Source organism: Pholis gunnellus (genome assembly GCF_910591455.1).
Source record: "Pholis gunnellus genome assembly, chromosome: 18".
Taxonomy (NCBI): domain Eukaryota; kingdom Metazoa; phylum Chordata; class Actinopteri; order Perciformes; family Pholidae; genus Pholis; species Pholis gunnellus.
In genome coordinates this window covers 10,856,475-10,867,748 of record NC_136545.1, presented here as the reverse complement: position 1 = coordinate 10,867,748, position 11,274 = coordinate 10,856,475, and the positions used below count along the sequence as shown (strand labels likewise).

Below are 11,274 nucleotides of genomic sequence, written 5' to 3'. Positions count from 1 at the left end.
CATCCACCTGTCAGGGGACAAAGATTATAAGACAGAGATGGAAACCATGTCATGTGGTGCAACTCGGCCAATCGCACATGTGTATTCTGATGAGCGTCGCCCTCGACTTGAGTGCGATATTCAGACACGCGACAGCGAGACGGGGCGAGAGGCCCAACAGTCGGAGAAGTACGTAAGTCAGAGAAGTTATTTCAAATGACTTGCTCGAAAAAGAGAAAGGTGGACAGCGAGACCAGAGCCTTTAGGCAAGAATGGACAGACTCTTACATGTACATTCATCCAATGAGCAGTTAAAAACCAGTACGTCTCATACGTTCAGAGACCGTGGAAATAAAGAGTCTGAGAAGACATATTTTTTGATTCAGAGGGACTGAAAACAAAATTAGGTTTTTGCTTTTCATGTTTGATTGTGGAGTAATTTGCTTGACATTAGTTCCTTTTTATATGGCTGATGCCCTGAGAAGTCCTTGATTGCCTACGCTCCCAAGGAGAGATCAGGGAATAGGTTGGGAACATTTATGTTTGTAGTCAGCATTGTAGTGTGTGTACCCCGGCTGAGGCAGCTTCAATGAAAAACAGATTGCTAGAATAAAGTACTTTATGTTTAAATGTGGAGAAGATCAAGTGTAAAGCTTGGAAATAACCGCAGACTCTAACTTGAACCCTAAAGACCACATTTTCAACAGTGGCTGATTCAGATGTCCGAGATGCTATCGCGCTCTATAACCATACACTGTTAGCGGACACAAGCATTACTTCAAGTCAATTAGCCTACAATTTACGGTTGCTTATCAGAACACACAATCACTCATCACAAGACTGCTGAGCAGTAAATTTACTCTACAGACTCAGCAGTTTGAGTCCTAAAACTATATACGTACGTCTGCACTTAATTATTTTTACATATGGAAAACATTTGGTACTGTCTCTACCTCTGTGTTTACTCTAGTAACCAACAGGTTGACTCTACTTAGCCGCTGAGCTTTGTGGTCCTAATATGCATCAATATAGTATCAATCAGGTTTATCTTGTGCACATTTGCATTTGCAAAGGGATCAAATGTAATGAATTGCCCTCACAGGGTCATGCTATTGCTGAGTAACATCTTTGACATCTTATTTCGCCGGGATGCATTTCATTGTATGAGGGACTAAATACACAGTAAAAGAAAACAGAATTGAATGTTTTCCAGTGAAATAGACTCCTCCGGCGTGTGACTCCGCACTGGCAGTCTGCTTTTGATGACAGGCTTGCTGAGGAGGCATAACAGTGGCAGAAGCACATGGTATGCAACATGATTTTCAATATGTCATTTGTTTTGCCTTGATGCAGACAGTCAGATGTGTCATTTTTCCATTCTGCAACAAACTGTGTGTGTGTCTGTGAGGGTTTTAAAGGTATTATAGATATTCAAGTATAATAACAATATACTGTTTTTAATGTATCAAGTCATTTTAGGTGGATATTGAGTAATCTTATAGTTTATACTTTTCATTGGCCAAAGACAGAAAGAGGTGGAGTGACCCAATACGCCAGCCTGAACAATGTTAGAAATGTTAACAAAAATATTGTCGACCATACTGAACCAAAAGCTCCTTAAAAACAACAACAAAAAGACATAATGCTACAAAGTAATGGGTGAACTTAAAGGGAAACATAGATTACCTGAATGCTGAAACCATTGCTCTTTAGATCCTTTAGCGTACTATTGGGTAACTGCAATTTCCATGCAGTAGGATTTGGGCAACAACTGAACGTTAACTGTGTTTTTCTGAATTAGTTATTTTGTTACTTATTGATCTCCAGCACATTCAGTATCCGGAGATTTTCTCAAGGATTTAGCATCACAGTGGCTGTAGTCCAACGTTAACACCGAGTAACAGCTGCCATTTAAATTACATCATGGAGTGCAATGGTGTAAAACGTTCATTATCACCATAAAAACGGACAAATGCAACAGTGAAATCTGTTAGTTAAGCTATATTTACTCAGATTTGCATCTCTTTTGCAAGAGAGCCCTGAGAACAAATAGCATATAAAAGGACAACAAGAAAATTCATTCAGTCAAAACAAGCATCACACACACACACACACACACACACACTGCACATTTCAACTGTTGTTAGGATGTTTGACAAAGTACGTCATTCTATGTAGGATTCTAAACAGAAGCCGGTGCACAGTTAAAGTAAAGAACTATGCAAAGGATAACGCAAAGTATTGCTTTGGTTAACGAGGCCTCCCGCAGGTGGGACAGAGCATTATTGATGCTCCATAGTTGGAGACCTTTGATACAAACAGGAGGAAGGTCAGCAGCAACACTGCTCTCCAACTTTCTGTCAGTGTGTTTACACACCCGACACGTTTATCGTGGAGCAGACAAGGCAGAGAGTTCGACCAGTTCCTTATCTGGGCCCTGCTGCTGGTTGTGGTCGAGCGCTATCAACTCGGACAACATTGTGTCCTTAATGGCCGCTCTGCTTCAATGCTGGCTGCTGCTAATGATGGCCTCTTTAAGTCGGTGGCCGGACATTTTTGCACTTACCAACTTTCTGGGCTTCCTTTAAAGTTTGGTGCAAGTTCCCAAAAATAATCAGTGGCTTACGATATCAGTTTCTACAGACTACTGCGTTGTTGTCTGCAGTTTAAGTGTCCCCCCCAGCTGATGGAAGCCAAGGCCACAACTTTCCCAACTAGAAGAGAGAGCTTATTAAACGGGTACAGCACATCACCTATTCATCACTTGCCTTTCTGTTGGAAGCAGTATGACGCCGAACGGATGTACGAAATGAATGACTTGGCTTCAGATGGCTCAACATCTTAGTTGGAAAGGAGCTTAGCCAGATGAATCAACAATGGAGCCACTTCAAACAGGAAAAATAACTGTGTCCTATTGGCGTCTGGCTGTTACATCCCAAAATAGTCATTGCGTTTTGCTCTCTTCCCCCCTGCTGTATGTCAGGAAATGAAAATGATCCATGTCTTACGGCAAAGCAAGGATATCAAAATTACAACCATTAACACGCCGTCCTATAACCTCAAACAATTGACAGAAACCTTTGACAAAAACAATTTTGAGTTCATATTTAAGATATTTTAGGTATCGGTATAAACACTTCCTGTTTTTTCTTCATCATTCAGTCATCAAACGATGAATCCAGACAATAATATCAGATTGATGTATAAAATAAGAGCCTATAAGAAGTATTAATGAGGGTGTTACTAGGAAGGGAGGCTACCATGATAACACCTTGGTGCTTGACCGCTCACAGCTTTATGACGGAGTGAAAGAAACCATCACTACGCTCTGTGTTGGCCATACAATTAGCACAAACATCCCAAACATGAAGCCTGGTGCTGGCAGCATCGTGTTGTGGGGGGGAAGTCTTCTCATGGTTTCCAGATGTGCAAAGCTGAGAGAGACAAAACACATCGACACAAAGCTACACCTGCTGCCAAAGGCTCCTCCGCTGACTGGAAGACGTAAATACGCAGTTTTGGGGAGAACAAATGTTGTGGCACCTTCAGCCAAACAATACTTTAAAATACCCCTGACTCATTGATGATGAACTGAATGGGAACTTCTGACAGCAGGTGTTGTTTGCATTGTGTAACACCACAAATCGTAGCCTGGAGCTCATCGTGTGTCACAGAAATCTAGCTGTAGAAACCTGTTTATTGATTTAGTGTCACACCTAGTCATGTTTTGACAAGTCACCACAAACTCACATTGAAGTCAACTGTCCCCATCTCTTTGTGATCTCGATATAAGCCTTCCTTTATTGTGTTTTGTCAAATGCTAACAAAGAATTTGACCAAAACAAGACAACGGTGGGCAGGGAAAAGTCTACCGACTCACTTGTTTGACTGTGGGAATGTAATCTCCACTGAACTAACAGTACAGTTGTGTCTAAAGTTCAAATTGTCCTTGGCGTTACAGCTCAACCCGCTTCCTATGAGCTGATGCAACAGCGTAGTTGTTTCAGTGGAATTAATTTACACTTCCCCAAAAGTGTCTGCAAAACGTATCCAAGCGGTGCACTTACTTGGAATGATGATTTTAAATCAACACAGCATGACGTAGTAAATTGCACATCCTTTGTACTGCTGCTACTGCTCAATATTCCGTCTCTTCTCTGTGTGTTGATGTGGAAACACGGCACTGCCCTACGGTATTCACATGGTGTTTGCTTTCTTTCCCAGGTGACAAAAACAATGTGTGTTATTGATTCCAGGCAGCTTCGGCAGTTACTAACTGTGGAATGTTATCATAATGAAGTCATAATGAAGCCAGTTAGGTATTGCACACTTTAAAAAAGAACCGAAATGAATCAATGCTCCGGGAAGCACAAGGCTACTCACATTTCATGCTTAAACCACATCACAGTGTGGGATATTTTTTTTTTTGTATTCTTTTGGGTTCAGGTCTAGCTGCAAGTCACTCTAAGATCCGGTACTCCAAAGACTAGCGCTGAACGTTATTTAGCCAAAAAAATTGTGATGTGGAAAAATGTGCCGCTGTAACTTTTGCTGCTACGTGTTCAATTTTAAATCAGCCAACTCTGGGTTTTTTCTCTCCATTGCAGCAGCTGACTCTGTTCTTTGTAAGTGACCTGAATTATACGTGCAAGAATAATGTACTTTCCCCATTACTGTCATGACAACTAGCCTAATTAATCAACACTGCCTACAACATTGTGTAAAAAAAAAGAAAATCTGCAACAAATGTACTTGCTTTTAGAAACATACAACAGTACACTATGTACAGCATGTCATAACCTAAATAGATTACACTACTAAGTATAGCCTTGTTGTGATACATGAGTGAGTGGGTTCATAATGCACTGCTCCCTCGAGCCAGCAGTCCCCTTCACATGTCGTACAGTCAATTTCAGAATCCGTATTAGTACTGTTGGTTGGGGATGACTCAAACATTTCAAGCAACACTGCTTCCCTGAGAACACAGACAACATTATGAAGCTTGAGCTGGAAAATGAACTTGACTGCTCTGAAGTTATTTCACTTGCCTGGCTTGGACAATGGATTATCTTCGAATTATCTATAAAAATCATGTGGCAGCATCAACCAACAAACTACTGTAAATTTAACCTCAGTCACCAGTTTATTAGGTCCACTTATTTGGCCAACGGTAGTTTAATAGAACAGTCTTGCAATAAATCCGCCCTACATTTGTTGGAACAGTTCTAGAGAGGTGTTGATTTAAGGATGAAGGAGTCACCTTTTCTGCGAATAGTGAATACCACAACTGTCAATTGTTTGATATCTCAGATCGAGACAGAATTCAAGTTGTGATTCTCAGATCTTTTGTTCAGCACTTTCTTAATAAACAATAATAAGTAGACAAACAGTAAGTTGTGTTTGGTATAGAGTTTACTGTTTGTCTACAGTTTAGCAGCACAGACCAGCTGATTCTCTGCGAACCTTTAACTGGCTACAATTGTTCTTGCAGGAACTTCATGACACAACAATGATCGCTTTCAACATTGACACACACACACACACACACACGCACACACACACGCACACACACAACTTGCCTGCTTGTCTTCTGTTGTGCTGTGGCTGCTTGAGTTGTCCAAAAAAGCAACACAGGTCTGTCTCTGAAGTCCTACGTGTCAAAAGCTCCAATGGAAAAAGAAAAAAAAGCGAGAGAGAGAGAGACTCAACCTGCGAGGAGGACGTTGATCCACAGACCTTAACGTTACCGACCTCCGTTAGCTGGAGACAGAAGGTGCCCCGTGAACTGACCTTCCGACGCTATTCACATCTGTTACTCAACTATTATCGTGTAACGCTTCGCGCCGCGCGCACATGACGCTTGGGCTTTTGGGTGGAAAACGCAACTGTTTAACCTACTGATGGCCTGACTCACCCTCGGTTTTCTCTTCGCATTGAGTCGATCATAGTAGAAAGATGCTGCTGCTGCTGCTGCTGCTGCTGGTGGGCGGAGCAGGACGCCTCCAGACGGTTTAGCCTACTTCTCTCTCTGACCGACCCACTCGGCTTCTTCCGCGTTCGACACGGAAGCGTTTTTGATATTAGAATATCCCCCGTTAGAGCTGAAGAAGTCGAAAGTCAAAGCCAGTGAGGAGTTTAGTAGCTTACTATACTTGGGTACACATTTAAGGTACTTTTACTTCACTTGAGTACTTCCCTTGGTACGTTAGGATACATTTGATGAGGACGTTTGTTCTCCACTACCTTTATATGAGTTATATTGACTTTCAGGGTATACATTTAAAAAACACGTGTAATGAGCATATACATGTACACCACCAGCAACAACATGAGAAGGCATCAGATGAGTAATAATAACACATCATATATGTATTATAAGAGAGTAATACAATCACTTCCAGGAACTATTCTGCATAATGAGAATTTTACCTGAGAATATTTCCATCATAACACTTTTGCAAACATGACTTTTAGTTGTACTGGAGTATATTTATATTGATGCATTGCCATCTAATACAGTATACACAAATATATAGTTATGACAGTTACATCTTAAATAGTCCCTTCAAGTCATGACAAATGCAAACACAACAGTCTTACTTCAATATAAAATGTGAACAGGAGATCAAACTTCTTTCTGGATCTTTTCGAAAATGTAGTTCGAAGTTCTCACTTGCTTTATATATATATATATATATATATATATATATATATATATATATATATATATATATATATATATATGTATTCATTTCTAATGCAGAAGCCACTGCAAAACAAGAAAACCTATATGATAATTGAAATGCCTGTTATTTTTGACTTTTTTTGTTTTGTCAATAACTCAGCCCCAATAGCAATTTTTATTTTCTGTTATTGTGTCCCTTATATATCAAAACTGAGTATGGCATATGGAGAACTGTTATGTTCCCAAGGGTTTCCTTGGGGATGGGAGGAATGAACGATTATCTCTGTTTATTTCAAATGTGCAAAAGAACAAAGCTTTGCCTTGGTAGTTTTATTGGAATAGTTTGTTGGATTTATTGGACAGTGTGATACAGCTCTGCTGCACTAAACACAATCCATGAGAACTTGGCAGAGCTTAAGCTGGAGCTCTGGATCTAAATGGCAAGAAGACAAACCGTGTATTCTTGCCAAACAAGAGTCATGTTTGTCTGTACAGACAATTTATTGGGACCTCACACTCTGAAGTGTGATACCAACATTTGATGCCAACATTTGATTATATCTCTCCCTATATATATATATATACATAGTTTAGTTTATTAGGTCCTTAATCACATCCAACTGATTGTCCTCCCATGTTTTCTCTTTTGGATTAATTAAATAAATATATATTTTGTGTGCAACCTCTAGGAGCTATGATGTTTTTGTGACAGAGGGCAACATTTTGAGTTTAGTCTCAACCTTTGAGAACAGAAACGTTTTATATTCAAAGTGTTATTGTAGATATAAGACTCACCTGCCACATCTGTTTCTTTTCAGGAGGTTCCTGTGGACCACTTACCTCAGTCTCATCTCCACTGTATCAGCGTTGGAACTACAGTTAATAATGAAGGCAGTGAAGTATATTTCACAGTTCACCACAGATATTTCATATTTTCAAAACCAAAACGTATATACTATGTAAAGTTCTGACTTTAGTTTTTCACATGAAATACAGTGGGAAAGTTATTTCTAGTCTTGAAATCAGATTATTTCGAGTAGAACATGTGTCTGTACCACATGGAAAATCAGTCAATTCAGTTAACTCTATTACATTGCAAATGTATTCCACAGTACAAAAAGAAACAAGATGCAAGAAGTCTTTTGGCTACTAAATTGCATTATTTCAGTGTATTGCACATTCTCTCTGTTTGGTAAAGTTCACAGTATCATCTCCGGACCCCTCGGTGCCTTTGTAGAAACCCTGGTGAAATACAGCAGCTGAAGGGGTTAATTAGTTCACAAGCTCCTGCGCAACACACACACACACACACACACTGCTGTCTCAACAGAAAGCCGGAGGAAGACAGGATGCCCGTTGCTTCACCGCTGAAAGACACAGCTCATCCTTCTGCATGTGTTGCCCGTTCACGTCTTTGTCAGTGAGTGTGACTGTCAGACATCAGGCGAATAGAGTCTCACTGTTCTCTTTAAGTTGATTGTGGTTTTCTGCTGCATCCATCGTCACGGGATGCGCCTGCAGTAAAAGGTGGGTCTGGATCGTCACGTCCATGTGTGATCTCTCTGTATTTTCCTGACTGTGGTGCATTTCGCTTAACTGCAGACCATAACTATCCCATGTTAATGATGCTAGGATGTGGAAATTGTGATTTGGCATGCATACTTTCACCAGGAGTGGCAAAACTTTTATCACACTTACATTTCCACAAATGTACTCGCACTGTTCAACTAGAAGCAGCAGAAAAAAGGCCCACAACCTATTTGAAAAGACAGTTTAGTGAAAAAGCAATCCATGCAGCTCACACCTTTTCTGTATTTGACCTCTGACAAACTGTGCACCAAATATTCTTTTAAATCCACACAGACCATCATGTCAAGCTCCTGTGACACCCTACGGTTTCATTTCCCCACCCACGGTGACTCCATCCTCAGCAAAATCAACGCTCTAAGGGAGGAGCAGCGCTTCTGTGATATCACACTCCTCCTTGGGGGTCTGCAAGGCGCCACTGTTGCGCCTCTCCACTTCCACGGTCACAGGGCGGTGCTTGCAGCGTCCTCAGACTTCCTACGTGACCAATTCCTGCTCCACGAAAGCCGGGCCAAGCTGAGCGTGGGAGTAGTATCCCGTGTGGAGGTTGGCAAGAGACTTCTCCTGTCCTGCTACACCGGGCTCTTAGAGGTGCAATATAATTAGTGCTACTCTGAACGCTACAGTAAAAACAGAGCAGAATATGAAATCTATACCAGTTACAAATAATTGTACAGCAGGTCTTGTACTGTGCAATCAAGATTGCATCACTGCAAACAGATTGTCAGAACGAATAACATCAAGGGTTATGGTACATAAACAGAAAAGGGGAACAAACATGTTGCAACAACAAAAGAGTGTGATATGAAAGTTATAGATGATTGCCCATTGGTTGTAGTTCTGTTTTTGTGTGTTCTAAGTACACAACGTAGGCGTTTGGTGTGAATCGTAGCTGTTTTTAAAAAAATATCTTTTATTGTAGGTCCCTCTGAGAGACCTGGTGAGCTACCTGACCGCCGCCAGTGCGCTCCAGATGAGTCAGGTGGTGGACAGGTGTGCCCAGGCCATCTCGCGGTACCTCGGTCCCACGCTGGCTTTCTTAAAACCAGAGAGACACTCAGAGGAGAAGGACACCCAGCAGCCAGACAACGACCAGCCAGGTACCAGCTTCAGAAATCAGGAGGAAAGGGATGCGGCCCAGCCCAGCACCAGCATCCAGGAAGCAAGTACGGAGGAAGAAGGGGCGGTTGTGTTTCAGTCCAAGTCGAGGTTCAGTCCAGGAGCCAAGATGGATGGTCAGAGACTGAGGGGGGTCAAAGATGATAGTGGGCTGGTTATAGCTAAAATAGAGTTATCTGACGATGCAGCATGCTGCCTAGATACCCTGAAGTCAGAGGAAGATGGAGACATGCAGCCTGTTAACACAAACAAGCCACCCTATCAAGTTCGCCACGTTACAGGTGCACTGAGAAGTAAGCTGCACTCTCCTACAGCTTTCCGAGATCATATATCACCCACAACCAGAGGAAGTCCTGCTCAATGCGAAACGTCGGTGGACAGTTCCCAGAACCACGAGGATGAAGCAGAGGTGGAGCAAAGCGAAGAGGAAGAACTGTTCTTGCTAGAAGCTCAACTGCAAGAATGTGGCGAGCTGATGGACTCCCATCTGCTTTGCCTCTCCGGAGCACGTCTGCCAAAGAGTCGTAGCTCCGGAGATGAGCTGACGGAGGGCTCAGACAGCATATTGATCCAGAGGCCGTACCTGTGCAGGAGGTGTGACAAAGTCTTCCAGCACCTGGAGAGCTATGTGGGCCACCTGAAGCAGCACAGACGGTACTTGTGTTTGGTCTGTGGCAAAGGCTTTTCGCAGCGGGTCAACCTGGCCCGCCACATACGCGTCCACACTGGGGTCAAGCCTTTCCGATGCCCGCTGTGCCACAAGACATTTTCCCAAAAGGCCACGCTGCAAGACCACTTCATTCTGCACACAGGGGATAAGCCCCATAAGTGTAAATACTGTGCTGTGCTCTTTCAACACAAGCCAGGCCTCAGGCGCCACCTGAAGGACATTCATGGTAAGAGTAGCCTGCACAACACGCTCGAGGAGGCTGTGCACTGATGATAGATGAGATAAGTGTCATTGATGTGGGGTACTTTATAGTTGTTAGATCTATACAACTTTTAGAAAATGATCAAAGTACAGGGGAGCTCACTTTGTGCTACATCAGGGTCTCCCAATCAACAACTTAATGCATTTGCCCTGTAACATTTGTAAATTTCCTTCTGCAGCTTTCTCCTGATCTCTGCCAGTAAAATACATTGAATTCAGTCCTGTAGCATGCAATGTACAAACTCCATTATGCTCCGTCATCTGCCATGTATAATAGTGAATACAATCTCATAACGGGTGGAGTTGGGCATCGTTTCAAACACCTTTAAAAGTGCTCCTGCATTTTATAGGGCGTACAGCCAACTAACTGTGTCTATGCTCCCTCTGCAAGAATGTTCTGCTTTACCAAGAAGATAAGCCAGAATTAACCATAAGAGAGAGAGATTTAAGACTGGAAATTATACAATGAACAAGTTAACACTGTTTTAATTGCTGCAACAAAATCTAGAGAAAATAGTTTACATGATAAAAAAAAAACCAAATGCTTTTGTAGACTATTTCTTTGCTGAATTTTCTGGATAGACTGAATCCTGCATACTGCCTGCTGGGGTTCACAGACAACCGTCGCTTCACAATTTGACCCGACTGAAATGTTGTGCAGCTCGCTGAGCATCACGCTAGAAGTGAATGGGTTCTCCCGCGCGGCTGAGAGGGTTTCCAAGCTCTCTTGCTCCATTCTTACCCTTTGCATCTCTCCCTCTCTCCTTTCGGCCCAGAAATGTAATCGTCACTCATCTCAGTGAATGGAACAGTTGTTGTTGTCCTCCTCGGGGGCGTTCGAGGTGCCACTGGCTTGAAAATGTGCAAGTCTGTGCTCAGACAAATGATTAACGCAAGGTGAGGGGTGTGTACAGAAAATAATGTACGTGAATGTGTGACTAAGGAAGACAGAGAATACACATAAATATAGTCA

General features: G+C 42.2%; 1 protein-coding gene across 1 annotated transcript; it reads left to right on the top strand.

The window, feature by feature from the left end:
* Positions 1-8,533: 8,533 nt before the first annotated feature.
* On the top strand, positions 8,534-10,310 carry LOC306710635 (zinc finger and BTB domain-containing protein 26-like; the record flags this gene model as incomplete). Its single annotated transcript, XM_079179277.1, has 2 exons — positions 8,534-8,842; positions 9,174-10,310. 2 exons carry the CDS (start codon positions 8,534-8,536, stop codon positions 10,308-10,310), a joined length of 1,446 nt encoding a protein of 481 aa, XP_079035403.1.
* Positions 10,311-11,274: the final 964 nt, after the last annotated feature.